Source organism: Saimiri boliviensis, chromosome 12 (assembly GCF_048565385.1).
Source record: "Saimiri boliviensis isolate mSaiBol1 chromosome 12, mSaiBol1.pri, whole genome shotgun sequence".
In the NCBI taxonomy this organism is placed as follows: Eukaryota; Metazoa; Chordata; class Mammalia; order Primates; family Cebidae; genus Saimiri; species Saimiri boliviensis.
Window position 1 is genome coordinate 101,397,778 of NC_133460.1, and position 15,762 is coordinate 101,413,539.

Below are 15,762 nucleotides of genomic sequence, written 5' to 3' on the forward strand. Positions count from 1 at the left end.
TGTCATATGATTCCTATCATATGACATTCTGGAAAAGGCAAAACTATGGAGACAATAAAAAGATCAGTGTGTGCTAAGAGTTTGTGGTTAGAAAGGAAGGGATGAACAGGTAGAGCACATAAAATTTTTAGAGCAGTGGTACTATTCTGTACTGTAATGGTGAATACATGTGCTATATATTTGTCCAAACCCATAGAATGTGCAAGACAAAAAGTGAGCCCTAATGTAAATGATGCATTTTAGTTAATCATAACGTATCAATTCTGGCTCATCAATTCTAACAAATGTACCACATTAATTAAAGCAAGATGTTAATAATACTGGAAATGAGAGTGGAAAAAAGTGAAGAAGTACATGAATATTCTCTGTACTTTTGGCTCAATTTTCTGTAAACCTACACTACTAAAAAAAAAGTCTTATTTATTTAAAAAGCTAGTAACATACACACACACAAATCATATGCAAGTTTGTGCCACAAGAATTTGAAATGGAATCAAGTCTAAAGGATCTTAATACAGTAGTACTCTTCAAGGTACCATAATTCATGGGTAGGCTTATTTTACTTATTATTCCACATTTTATTTTCTTTTATTATTTTGTATTTTCTTTTACTTATTATTTTATATTTTATTTTACTTATATATTACTTATTTTATTATTTTTGAGACAGGGTCTCACTCTGTCACCCAGGCTCGAGTGCAGTGACATAATTATAGTTCAATGTAATCCCAAACTTTTGGGCTCAAGTAGTCCTTCTGTCTCAGTCTCTCTAATTACAGATGCATACCACCATGCCCAGTTAATCTTTTATTTTTATTTTTTATAGGGAGGGGTTACTGTTAGACTACCAAGGCTGATTGTACACTTCTGGCTTCAAGCAATCCACCTACCTCAGCCTCCCAAAGCACTGAAATTCCAGGGATGGACCATCACACCTGGCCCAGAACTCATGTTTTAATGTTAAAATGCTTAGCAAGTACTGTATGCAATAAACAAACAAACGTGTGTTCCTTCTACATCTTGGGGCAAAGCTTAGCTGTGTAACAGCCTTACAGAATAAAACTTAAAGCACAAAAAAAAAGTTTAAAATACATGTACTTTTAGATCCCACAATTCAATTTTCAATAATTTTTCCTGTACCTCCAAAATGCATATAATTATGTCAATTTATAAAACAGTATTTTTAAAATGAATTTTTCCTACAGCTGCACTTAAAGACACATGTGTATAAGAATGTAAGCAGAATTATTATATTTAGTAAACTTTTATGAGTTTTAGATATAAAGTAAAACTGCAAAGATAGAACAATATCTTACATTAGTATGGCACATTTGCTAAAATTAATGGACCAATATTGATACACCACTATGAACTAAAGTCCATAATTTATTCAGACTTTCTTAGTTTTTATGTAATGCCCTTTTCTGTTCTAGGATCCCATCTGGGATACCATATTACATTTAGCTATTATATATATTATAAAAGAAGAGAATATTTCTCCCTAAAATATGAAGGATAGGAGAGAACTGAAGATAATTAGGATGCATGGGAGCTCTCTCTTTCCTCTGTTTGACTGAAAGCAGGACAGAGAATTATAAAAACAAAAGGTCTTCTATCCTCCCCTTCCTTCCTGCCTAAAAACAGGATATAAATTCTCCTTTACAACCCATGTCAGCTCAGATATGGCAACAAAGGAATCTGCAAGCAGACTTTGCCCCAGTAGCTTCCCCAAACATTTACCTTCCCACATTTTCCCACTCTTGGAAGCCTGGGATTGCTTTTCTTTGTCCTATCACTACTCTAAAATTAATTGTACACGGTTTTTGTTGGTGGTGGTGGTTTTCTTTTTTGTTTTTAAGGCAGAGTTTCACTCTTGTTGCTCAGGCTGGAGTACAATGGCACAATTTCAGCTCACTGCAACCTCCACCTCCCAGGTTCAAACGATTCTCCTGTCTTGGCCTCCCGAGTAGCTGAGGTTTCATCATATTGGTCAGACTGGTCTCAAATTCCTGACCTCAGGTGATCCATCCACCTCGGCCTCCCAAAGTGCTGGGAAAACCAGAGTTTTAAGCCACTACTTGGAGTCACTTTTCAGCCTTAAAATGTGCACTGCATGTTTTAATAAACTTGCTGTCTCTTGTTAATTTGTCTTTTGTTATAGGAGTCGGTTCCAATTACGAACTTAAGAGGCTTGAGGAAAATATTTTTTTTCTCCCCTTCATTTTGGCATAGTTGGCAGGATATTCTGGGCTACTTCACTCACTCTGGGATCTGCAGATACAATCCTGGGAGAACAGAACAGGCAGAAGCTGGTAGAAAAAGATAATTCTTACAAAGGTAGCTCTCCCAAATCTCTACCTGTAATGTCTGGTCAAGAGAGGAAGGTAAAAATTTTTCCTTGTTCCTTCCTTTCCAAATTCAGATTGGCAAGAGAAAAAATTTGAAATGAAAAAAAGAAAAAAATCGTTCTTTCAATTTGTGACTCTTGTAGATTTGGTTTGGGTACATATTGATGACTGACCTTTAGCGACCCAGAAAAGGCCTTTGTTTTCCTTGTCTGTTTTTTCTGCGTGTGTGTGGTTTGTCATAAAAAGGAAAATCATAAGATTCTCTCTTCCATCTTGTATGTTTTGAGAGCTTGACTTTTGTAACAAGCAAGGTTTTTCTCTCTGGTCTCCACTAGCCCCAGGGGGCACAAACTGCCAGATTTCTAGCAGGCAGCAGCTATCCAGTTGGCCAAGCATCTAAAACACGTTTGTCCAACCATACCAGCTCTCAAGGAACCTTCTCTTAATTGTCTCAACATTCATTGCCTTGTTAACAATGAGGGTCTTTGCTTTCTTAGGCTGTCGTTGGGAGAAACTGGATCTTGAGGGTGACTGCATCTTTTTCATCCTACCCTCTTTGGAATGTAATTCTTAGATCTATGGTTTTAAGCCATAAAGAGGCTTATTGTTAGCAAACCCCCAAACACACCCCATGGACGGCTTTTGTTTTTCTGTTTGTCTTAGTGACTACTGTCTCTTTTTGTCTTTGCATCTCTTGGTGGCACACACGTTATTGGGCCTTTCTTCCTCCTGCCTGTCTTTTGGGAGTGGTGTCTATCTTGGAAGGGCTGCATCTTCTGCTCCGTCTTTGAAGACTTTGATTAAAGACATAAAGTGCTTCTTGGTTTTAGTCTCATGGATGGTTATAATTTTGGTCTTGAATCATTTGTAATATATAACTTTGGTACAGAATTTTGTTTTACATTTGTTTCTTAGTCTATCTGTGTTGCTATAAATGAATACCTGAAGCTGGGTCATTTGTAAAGAAGTTCATTTCGCTCATGGTTCTGCAAGCTGTATGAGCAACGTGTTGCCAGTATCTGTTTCTGTTGATGGTTTCATGGCTGCTTCCACCCCTGGCAGAAGGCGAAGGGGAGCAGGCATGTGCAGCGATCATATGGTGAGAGGAAAGCAGGAGAGAAGGGAAAGGTGCTATGCTCTTTCTAACAAACTGCTCTCAGAGGTTCTCTGAGGGAGGCTAGTAGAGACCTCTACTAGCTTCATTACTCATTACTATGTACTACAAGGTACTAAAAAGTAGTCATTACTATGAGGACAAAAGTACCAGTCCATTCATAAGGGATCCACCCTCATGACCCAAACACCTCCCATTAAAGCCTCATTAATGTTTGTATTTTTAGTAGAGATGGGGTTTTAACATGTTGGGCAGGCTGGTCTCGAACTCCTGACCTTGTGATCCACCTGCCTTGGCTTCCCAAAGTGCTGGGATTACAGGCGTGAGTCACCACGTCTGCTTCCTCATAGCTGAACATTTTTAAATAAAAGCTGTAATATCTTTTTTGTCTGTATTTTTCATGTATACATGTTTTCATATATGTTGTAGGTTGTTTCTATTTGGTAAATGCTTTGATGAAATTTAAAATTGGCTTAAAGATAAATGAGCACTCATAAATTAAATTTATTTAAAACTGCTAAGATATAGAAACTAACCAAAATACTTTTCAGGTTCACATGACTTGGGCAGATAAGACTAATTTAATAGTGTTTGTTTTGTAAAAATAACTATGTCTTTTGAGTTATAAGAAATAAAAAAGACCACATACAATTAACTTTAGGTTCTTGCTTGAATAGCAATTCCCTAACATGCGCATGCTATAAAATGGATAAGAGAAAAATAACCTGAGACAATGCCCAGCTTTGTCTCATAAAATTTTCCAAGCATAATTATTAAAATGAGTGAATTAAACAGATAAAGCTGTATACGAGTTTATGTAGGTACTTTTAAAATAATATATTTCATAATAGGTTTTGCAGTCTCTCTGGATACCACACCCTTAGAGTTTTGTGAAATTAAATTAAATGTTGTTGGATATTATCTAGATTATTTTCTTTTATTTTGGTGGTGGAGGGGGGTGTTTTGTTTGAGACAAGAGTTTCGCTCTTGTTGCCCAGGCTGGAGTGCAATGGCGCCATCTCAGCTCACTGCAACCTCTCCCTCCAGGGCTCAAGCAATTCTCCTGTCTCAGCCCCCTGAGTAGCTGGGATTACAGGCATGTGCCACCACACCCAGGTAATTTTGTATTTTTAGTAGAGATGGGGTTTCTCCATGTTGGTCAGGCTGGTCCCAAATGCCTGAGCTCAGGTGATCCACCTGCCTCAGCCTAGATCATTTTCAAATAAGATAAAATGTTTAAACATTAATTGCTAAATATAAATGTAAATTTATCTACTTTTGGCTTAAAGAAAAAGATATTCTGTGTGTCATCAAGATGATTCCCTGTGCTTCACATTGTCTTTATTGGATCTTTGATTACTTCAGAAAATTAAGTTAAAGAGTTAAGGTTTTTCTACAACTATTTGCCTTCCTGTTTGCTTTTGAAGCCTTTATCACTCTGATTAAATGAATATTATTTCACAATCAGAATGACTATTATTTCACAGTGACCTGTGATCCTATTTTGATTGTTTTGAATCTTTTTTACAAACTTCTCAAAATCAAATTGTAAATTAAGTCTTTTTGACCTTCAACTAATTTTGGGATTTCCAGAGGTCTCCATAGAAATCTGAAAGTGACATATTAAACCCATTAAGCTTATTCTGCATTTTAAGTGAGAAACACTGTCAAATAATATGTAATGCTAACATATGAGTTATAATTTGTATAGATATGGTATTGATGTGTTTCAAAACTATGAAATTCCCAAAAATCTAATATGCTATCTGTCATAATTCTGATTATGTTAAATTTCTGTATCTCACAACCAACCAAATTTCCTTGTCAACTTCATCATTAACATAATGAACTCCCCCATCATGGGGGAGGCCATTTAACCATGGCCATTTTAAGTCTTGTTGTCCACATTCATAACCGCTTTATTTTGATGCTCTTTCTAAAAGCTTTTTGCAAGCAATTATAATCCTACAGTAGTGGGTCTTCAAGGAGGTATATGGGAAGAACAAAAAGAACTCTGATTTGTACTCTGCTGGTCCCACTCCAACTGAAGATACTTAGAACCTAAGATTCATAAATCTCAACTGCCTGCTTTCCAGACTCAGAAACTAATTTATAGACTGCTCTAAATATTAACTTTGCTTTTTTTTTTCCATAGAAATGTTTCTTATTAGGTATTTGCATGCTTACACCATATAAAGGCCTAACATTAAAGAGATCTCCCATAACCTTAAAATAAAACATGACTGTTTACCTAAATTAACCTAGTCTCGAGACTGAGACTGACTCAGTAAGATATGAGACAATATGCTTAAATCTTCTTTTCTGCTGATTCCAATCTGATAACTTTAAGGAAATACCAGGGGACTGAGTATGAATTCCAGAACTTTAAAGTGGAAACTAAACTCCTAAAATTGCTAACACGGAGCAGAATTAAGACTGAATTACATGGGACTAAAATGATGAGGGACTGTGATTTTTATGATTTTTTTTTGTTTGGGACACTATTGATTCTTTTATTTTCCAGATTTAAGAAAACATTTTCTTCTTTTGGGCTATCTATAGCTTACAACAATTTTGTAAAGTATACTTTTGCAAACAAAATTGAAACGTTTACTTTTCTTCCTTATCTGATCCCTCCAATATTTGTAAACTATTCATGAGTATTTTTATTCTTAGGACAATACAGGCATTTACATTCAATAAGAATCCATTCTTCTTTTAACAGGACACAACTGAAAACACTGGTTATATTGCCAAAATTTTCATGGGAATGTCCTATTTTCTGATATGACCAGACAGGGTTTGGGAACTGAGGTTCCTAAAGAAACTTCAGTTTAATGGAGCCAATAAAGGTATCTTGGAAAAACTGGCCTTGTATCTTGAATACATGGTTCAAACGGTTGCCTTATAGGTGGGTAAAGAATGTCACTTCCTGACAGGAACATCAGTATATTTTTGAAATCTAGGGAAGAAAGGTATCTACCCAATACTACAGGTATAGGCACAATCTGAGGGTGAGTCCTGAGCTTCTTAGCCTAAGGAGGTATTTTTTTAAGCCTAATCTGAGATTCCTTATGAGGAGTTCCAGCAAATCAGATTTTAAAAAAAGCTTACATAGTCAATCACTATTCTTGCTGCACTTATGTAAATAATTAGGCCAAGTATAACAGATAAAAACTTATTTTACAAATAAACGGGTCTTATTGATTCTCTTTGGTAGAAATGAGTGTGAGAGAGAAAAAAATATTTTCAGAAAAATAATAGTTTAGAAATGCTAGTTCACCCATTACTACATTCTAGCCCTATTCACTGTTTTTGAGATTTTATTATTTACCTGCAGTCTGGAATGGATCCTGAATTCTTCTAGTTTTTTCTAATATCTGGCTGTGAGTCTCCAAACTAACTTTCCATTTCCAATTTTTCTCCCACCCTTCTGACCTGGAATCACTTCCTAGCCCTGTTCAATGTTTTTGATACTTTATTATTTACCTGCAATCTGGAATAGATCTTGAATTCTTTGAGTTTTTTCTTATATGTGGCTGTGAGTTTCCAAACTAACATTTCCAATTTTTCTCCCACCCTTCTAACCTAAAATCACTGAATTTAAAATTGGGCTTTTCCCGAAGCTCTGCAAGCTAAAGCTGGACATCATTGAAATCACAACAGCTTTTATATAGACAACCTTTATGGTATTTAAACTACAAACAAGAAAATCTATCAGATTGCACCTGCCTGCCCCACTCCAACTGAAGACACTGAGAGCCTAAGATTTATAAATCTTCTCAACTGGCTGCTCTCAGACTCAGAAACTAATTTATAGATTGCTCTAAACTTTAACCTTGCTTTTTCTTTTTTTCCATATAAACATCTTTTATTAAACAGTTGTATGCTTACACCATATAGAGGCCTAACATTAAAGAGATCACCCTTAACACCACCCCTTGAAATAAAACACGACTATTTACCTAAACTGACCTGGTCTCAGGACTAAGAGACTGATTCATTAAGTTATGAGACAATGTACTTAAATCTGTTCTTATCTCCCGGTTCTAATCTGGTTTTCTTCCTCTTTGCCAACCACTTATCTCACAGCCATATCTCTCCAAAGCTACCAACCTGGCACATAATACATGAGACTTTCTGAAAGCAAAGTTTCAAAGGGGGGAACTGAATGAACCAGCCTATCTCCCCAATATATGAAAGACCTTTGAGCTAAAGATAATTAGGATGCAGGAGAGCTCTCTGCCTTCCCTCTGTCTGACTAAAAGCAGAACACAGAATTACAAAGACAAAAGGTCTATCTTCTTCCCATTTCCTACCTAAAAACAAGGCACGCATTCTCCTTTACAACTCATATCACCTCAGAGATGGTGGCAGAGAAATCTGTGAGTAGAGTTTACCCCAGGAGTTTCCCCATAAATTCACCTTCCCATATTCTCCTGCCCTTGGAAGCCTGGAACTGCTTTCCTTTACCCTAACACTTTTCTAAAAGTATTGTTCTTTGTTGAAGACAGCATGCTAAGCCACTGCTTATTTTTCTCCCTTGCGATGTGCACTGCATGCATTAAGAAACTTGCTTGTTCTTCTCTTGTTCATCTGTCTTTTTTCACAGGTGTCTGTCCCAATTATGAACTTACAAGATTTGAAGGAAAATTTATTTTTTCTCCCCTTCAATCCTTACGTATCTCTTGATTATGACAGTTTCTCAGACTTCACTCATTTTTATGACCTTGACAGTTTGGAGAAGTGCTGATCAGGTATTTTCTAGAATGTTTCTCAATAGGGATTTGCTGATGCTTTATTCATGAGTAGACTGGGTTTATGGGTTTTTAGGGGAAGACCACAGAGGTAAAACGCCAATTCATGACATCATACTACCATGCTATCCACACAACTTAATCACTGTTGATGTTGGCCTTGATCATCTAGCTGAGGTAGTGTTTGTCAGGTTTCTCCACTGTAAAGTTACTCTCTTCCTCCTTTTCCATATTGCAGTTTGAGGAAGGAATTTACTATGTGCTGTCCACAGTTAAGAATCAGGGAGTCTGATATACCACTTTGAGGGGAAGGGTCAACATAAATTATTTGGAATTGTTCTGCATGGGAGATTTGTCTTTTCTCCCCATGTATTTATTTAATCATTTATTTATATCAGTATCAACAATTATAATCCAATATTCCATTGTTCAGAGTTCCCTCTTTGGACATTGGAAGTTCCTTCCATTGGCTCTTATGTCTGTCTAACAGACAGCAGTTTCCCTCTTACCTACTGTTTCACTGTTCAGGGTTTCAGTTACCCATGGTCAACAATAGTATGAAAATAGATGACTATGGTACAATAAGATATTTTGAGAGAGAGAGACCACATTCACATAACTCTTATTATAGTATATTGTTATAATTGTTCTATTTTATTATGAGTTATTGTTAATCTCTTGTTGTGCCTAATATATAAATTAAACTTTATCACAGGTATGTATGTATGCACAGGAAAAAAATTTTTATGTACAGCGTTTGTTATTATCCATGATTACACGCACCCAGTGCAGGTGTTGAAACATAGCTTCTGTGGATAAGCGGGAACTATTGTATCTCCATCAAAGTGGGCTTATTAGTTAGTAGTTCCAATACTACAAGATGCTCTAGGCTCATCTTGTATATTTCCTGCCCCTTTCCTAAAATTAGCCATTTCTCCTAAGAACTCTGTTAATTTATTATTAGAGAATGACATTAGAAGCCAAATTCTGAGCTCTAGATGTGCTCATTAATACTAGTACATCTAGGCTCTCTCAGCTGACAGCAAGAAAATATATGTATATATTAAGCAAAATATATAAATATAGATATAAATATATCTATGTGTAAGTGTAACCATCCACATCTGTATTAAGCTAAACATGAGTTCATACTGATGTCTCCAACTCTAATACATTACCAAGAGCATTTTTTTTTAGAGTGAGAGCTGGGGTCTCACTATGTTGCCCAGGCTGGCCTGAAACTCCTGGGCTCAAGGTATCCTCCTACCTCGGCCTCCCAAAGTGCTGGGATTATAGGTGTTAGCCAACACAACCAGCCTGGAAGCATTATTTGTAATAGCAAAAACAAACAAAGATAGACAGACATGTCCATCCAGAGGACATTAAACACATTGTGACAGATCTGTCCATTGGAACATTACTCAGTCAATTTTTAATGATTCCACTCTACATGTACTAATACAAAAAATTACATATTAGATTATATATATGCACATAAAAACAATTTCTGGAAGGAAAGAATATGAAAGATTAACAGTGGATAACTTTGAGAAATGAAACAATAGATAACTTCAAGAAATTAAAGTGAAAACAAATCGTTGCCTTGTTTTTACATCAATATTTTTACATCAGTAAAACAACTTGGTTTTACATCAGTATTTTTCAAAGTGTGGTAAAGGGGCTAGCTACATCTGAATCACCAGGTACTTATCAACAATGCATTTTCCTCCTAAAGTTAGTGAACGGTTGCTGAAGGACAGCAGTTGGGCAAGCTCTCATGAGATGGACATGCAGAATGGACTAAGGAACTATGTCTCCTAGTCAGACATTTTGAGTAACATTAGGAGAAATGAAAATGGGGTCACAGCATGCATTGTCAATGTGGTGATATCCTCAAGGAGACAAGAAAAAAGATCTTCGATATTACAATGGCTTACGGTCCTTCAAAGGGTCACAGTGCATAAAATGTCTAAAAAGTTTCCTTAGGAGAGTGATAATAAAGATTGAGAAACAATGGATCAGACAGAACAGGTAATTGCACTTTTCACTTTACACCTTGTTTTCTATAAGCATGTGTCTATTTTTACATTTATTTAAAAAATTGATTCATGGCCAGGTAGCGTGGCTCATGCCTATATAATCCTAGCACTTTGGGAGACCGAGGTGGGTAGATCACCTGAGGTTGGGAATTCAAGACCAGCCTGACCAACATGGCGAAACCCTGTCTAGACTAATAATACAAAATTAGCCGGGTGTGGTGGTGCATGTCTGTAATCCCAGTTACTGGGGAGGCTGAGGCAGGAGAGTTGCTTGAACCTGGGAGGCCAAGGTTGCAGTGAGCCAAGATTGCACCAATCCAGCCTGGGCAACAAAAGCGAAATTCCATCTCAAAAAAAAAAAAAAAAAAAAAAAGTGATTCACATATATAATGGAAGTATTAGGTAATAGTGAAATTCTGACTAGGAGACATAGCTCCTTAGCCCATGCTGTATGTCCATCTCATGGGGGGTGCGGAGGGGCAGGGCTGCCCAACTGCTGTCCTTCAGCAACCCATTCACTAATTCTAGGAGAAAAATGCATCATTGATAAGTATCTGGTGTTTCAGATGTAGCTGGCCCCTGTACCACACTTTGAAAAATACTGATGTAAAACCAAGTTTGCACTTGAAAACAAGGCAACCATTTAACTCCAAACAGCTTTCTACTGGCTGATCTCATATGCGTCCAAGATTGTCAATGATTCCGTTTTTCTAGACCGATATGGTCATTGTGGTAGGTAATAGTTTCATACTGTTTTGTCAAAATAATGCTCTAGTTACTTCCTGGCCTAGAAGCCAAGGGAATACTGGATGCATCTTTTAATTACTAACTTACTATAAGAATAAGCTTGACTAGATTTCCATCTGAATCTTAAGTATCATCTCAATAATCTTAAGGAAAACAATACTAACTCTAAAGATAAAAGGAGGTGTAAAATTGCTTTAAAGCCAATTACCTCCCCACAGAAAATCCATTTTAAATACTGTTAGCCCCAGAATTGCCCATTACTTCGCTGGTGGTGGTGGTGGTTGTTTTGGTCTTACGTTAGTATATTCTTATTATTAAAAGCCATCTCTCTTCAAAATTTCATCTACTTGAAAGTGACATGGCACTACTATACTGAACAGTTTAGTGGACATGTGTTGTATGTGTCTGCCCAGTCTGCGTCCTCCTGGTAGTGGCACCCCATTCTGTTTTGGACAACTATGCCAATCTTTGCAGAGGCTGCCAATTAAAGTATCCTGCCCTCCCGTGGCCAAGGTATTTGAATACATGAGATTGGCCAAACTAGGCCAGTCAGACACTCTTCCTGGAATTCACATGCCTAGCACCATCTCCAGACCAGGAACTCCTCACCAGCAAGGGCAAAGTCTTATTCAGCTCCATCTCTCTGATGCCTAGCACAGTGCCTGGCTATGAATATTCAATGCATGTGGGCTGAATGAATTACACAGAAAATCATGCACCTTAAACAAATGCTGAACTAAGTCTATCATTTTCCCACTGAATTCCGGAGGGGGAGCAAATTGTATGATGTTTTGAAAGGGAAATATCCACTTTAGTAGCTAGGAAATATGCCTCGGAAATAGTATCCAAAGTTGCCACTTCTCCGTGCATTAAATATGTCAATCAGTCCAATAAAATAAAGCCCCAAAAAAGACAAAAGGAGAATTACCTCATTACCTCAACATCTGCTTGAACATAAGCAATCACACACTGGCTAATTTTTTTTAAAGGGACATAATATAACTTTCTAGAAAGACATAATATAGCTAATTATACCATTCACTAGGAGGGAACATAAAATGTTTTGAAGTAATTCAGAAGTGGGTGTGATTTATAAGACATAGAGCTTAGGGAATGGTAAGTATAAATTAGAGATTGTTCATATTATGACAGACTCCGTCATTACATTTCACAACTTTTGTCAAAAGCAACCTTATTCACCACACCACTAAAGGCTTCACATTAGGGAAGGCTGCTGTCAGCTTTGTGGTTTAGATTAGACAGGAATCTTCTTTCTGAATACTCTCCTGGAGAATTGGTTCAAATTTTAGACTTAAAACTCACTAAGGCAGGGGAAATGAAGAGAGATTGTTTCATGGGTACAAACATACAGTTAGACACAAGGAATAAGTCTGAACACTTGATAGCAAAGTAGGGTGACTACAGTTAACAAAGATGCAGTGTGTATTTCCAAAGAGTTAGAAGAGAGGACTTGAAATGTTTGCAACTCAAAGAAATGATAAATACTGGAGGTAATGGATACCCTAAATACCCTGACTTGATCATTATGCATTCCAAGCATGTAACAAAATATCCCATATATTCTATAAATACGTACAAGTATCATGTATCAGTTTAAAAAAACTAAGGAAGGACCCATACGATGAAACCTAAGTGGCCAATGAGCATGTAAAAAGATATCAAACCTCACTAATAACCAGAGCAATGCAAATTTTAAAAGGTACCATTTTGCTCCTTAGATTGGCAAAAATCAAAAACTTGTCACGCTACCAAATTAATAAAGATGCTATTAGCCAGAGTTGACCAGTGTAGGGGGAAATGGGTACTGCTGAAGGGTATATTTGAACTGGTATAATCATTTTTGGGGGTACTTGTGTAATGTCTATCAAAACTATATGTCCATGCTCTCTAATCCAACAATTCCATTTCTAAGAATCTATCCTATAAAAAAAGTAATTGTACATTTATTCATATGATTATTTGATTAGTAACCGTCTTCCCTTCTAGACAATTAATTTGGTAACAAGGACTGTCTAGTTCACAATTTACACCCCATATTACCTTTGATATGCACTTAATCAAGGAAATAGATCCTCTAAAAATACCAATGCCATGGATTTGTTTTCCAGTACAATGCAACAGGAGAAAAAGCTAGAAATTTAGAAATTCTTTTTCTTGGGCCTCAAACCCAACACAGGAATGGAGAATGTGTTCGGAAATCAAATAGAAACAACTTTCAGATTATCTACATTGTTAAGCTACCCTTGAATTACATACAAAATGAAAAGACACATTTTTTATTATTTGAAAACTGACCACCCATAAGAAGATCTGATATTCACTGACAGATATTACCTATGACGAAAGCTCCACAAATCTAGAATATGAATCAAATTTTAATGTTATGGGTTGGGGGGAAGGTGTTATTAAATATAAAATACCAGTAGAATCCGGTCCCTCACTAAAACACCTGAGAAATTTCAAATAAAGGAATTCTGTCCACCCACTAAATTCACTGATGCTTGTGACTCTATGACCTCAGGCTAATCTAGGATGCCAGGTGAAGGTGCTGGGAGGGCAAAAGAGACTAATATTTATCCAGCACTTTCTTGATGCTGGATATTACAGAGGAATGTTATGTCCATTTCAGAGGTTAAATAATTTCCCCCAAGGTCACACGGTAAACAGTAATGTTGACATTTGTTTGCCAGAGTGTGGCTTCAGAGGAATCCAGGTGCGCGTCCCAACGGTGTTTGAAGGAAGAACAGGTAAGAGTACTGGAGGAGATCTCAGGAAGTTCTCCAGTCTCGCCCTCGCCTTTAGTCAGGTCAGCCTTGATTAACCAGAAGACAAGTTCACAAAGCTGATGAACGGAACCAAAAGAAGTGAAAGAACTGGAACTAAACACCAGGTTTTGCCACAGAGAGGCTTCCATTACACGGTCATGTCAGCAAGTCATTCAGAAAAGTACATGTTCCTACACAGTTTTACTTCTTTTAAATCTGTATGGTTTCTCTCTTTCTTGACCCACATTCGCAGACCACCCTTTGGTCAGGGCAATAATTGTTTCAATGTGTTAGGTTAACATTTGGTGGTTGATCTGATTTGGTTCAGAAGTGTGGTAACTGATGAAAAAAAAAAAAAAAAAAAAAGATTGGCTGAAGCAGCTCTTTATTAAAGAATAATCCCCAGTTACCAAGCAGTACAGAAATGTGTATACATGGCCTGGCTCTCCCGCGCCCAGCGCCAACCCCGTTAATTCTGGAAGCGCAACACTGGCAGCATGTTGACCTTGCTGACTAATAAACTGCTAAAATTGAGAAGCGATAAAAACAAAAATTATGGCCTGAAAATTCCAGCTGGGTAAGGAAAGAGGAACTAGACCGAACCCAAAGAAAGAGCTGGGAAGGGTGTGAAACAGCGCTACAGGCCACTCGGCGCCAACAAATGTGTAAGGGTGGGGCCAAGATAGCTGGGCCGCCCAAAGCTGCCAAAATACCCTGCCCCACCCGCTTCTCCCACAAGGAGGGTGGCACTGTGCAACCTCGTCCGCGCTGAATCCTCGCCCCTTCCCCCAGGCCCCATCGCCAGCAAAACGCTACCGGCGGGCAGCGCGTCTCACGCCGCGGGGCCTGACTCGCTCGGACACTCCGCGTTATCCTCGGCCTGGGGCTTTCCCAGGCTCGCGGGCCACGGAGGACGCTTCGCCGCGCGTGACGGAGCTACCGCGTTGACCACGACGGCCGCCACGTCTCCGGCGCGGCTTCCACCTGCCCTGGCCCCAGCGCCCTGGAGCCGTCCCCGCCCACGGGCCGCGGCTGCCCACACCTGGCGCCCGCGTGCCGCCTACCTTGCTCCTTCAGACTGGTGATGAGCTGCAGCTGCTTCTCCTCGTCCGAGCTGTTCATTTTGGCGGGTGGGGCCGGGAATAAAAGGGAGAGAGGGAGCGGCGAGGAGCACACGGGAGGAGGGGGAAGAAAAAGCAAGATGCCGGTGGCGTGCGGCCCCACTACCCGGAAGTTGGATCCGCTCCTGCTCCTCCTCCTCCTGGCGCGGAGCGCGCGAGTGAGATCATCCCCACGCACCTACTCTGCGGCTGAGGCCGCTTCACCTGCAGGCGGGGCGGGGCGGGCTCGGCAGCCCTGGGCAGGGAGTGGAAGGGCGGGGGCGGGGCGGCAGCCGGGATCCCAGCCTGCGGTGGCTGGCGCCGCAGGGCGCGCTGGTGGGAGGGCTGCGGCCCTGCGTGGGGTCGCCTCTGACTCGCTCCGCACCCTTTTCTCCGCCTCCACCCTTGGGCTCAAGGACGCGCGTTCAAAGAAAACGGGCCGTGGGTTCGCAGCGTGTGTGGGAACTCCACTTTGGACGCTGCCCGGGGGTTGCTCCCCACGAACTGCAGATGTGAACCGGGACTCAATGGGCTATGGACGCCTAGGCTGCTTCTCCAGTTCTACTGCGGTGGACTCGGGGTCGGGGTTGCAAAACCTAGCTGCCCTCAGGGGCGGGCCCAGGGTCGTACATTTGGCACCTTGAAAAGCAGACAAGGACCGAAACAGGCTGCCCAGTTACTTAAATGACCATGCCGTGAGTGAAGGAGGGCCCCGGCTACCTTTCCCCCATCGCACCAGGTTTGCCAGGTGCTCAGAACCGGACCCTGCCGCACGTGGATGGTGGGGCCTGGAGGCCCGTTGCAGATCATCTGGTTGGTGGCGGCATGACCTTCCAATTGGAGAGGGTGCCACTGAGGTGAATGCCGAAGG

General features: G+C 39.5%; 1 protein-coding gene across 5 annotated transcripts in view; it reads right to left on the reverse strand.

Annotated features, from left to right (window-relative positions):
* The window catches only part of SHTN1 (shootin 1), a 153,407-nt gene extending 138,169 nt beyond the window's left edge, over positions 1 to 15,238 (reverse strand). For 4 of the 5 annotated variants that reach the window (XM_010332583.3, XM_074382951.1, XM_074382952.1 and 1 more), the window contains exon 1: positions 14,856 to 15,238. Coding sequence is in view for 4 of the 5 variants with exons in the window: in XM_074382951.1 (XP_074239052.1) it covers positions 14,856 to 14,913 (58 nt within the window). In the remaining variant the exon portion in view is untranslated. The remainder of the gene's footprint in view (positions 1 to 14,855) is intronic. The other variant, XM_010332588.3, reaches the window with a different exon arrangement.
* Positions 15,239 to 15,762: the final 524 nt, after the last annotated feature.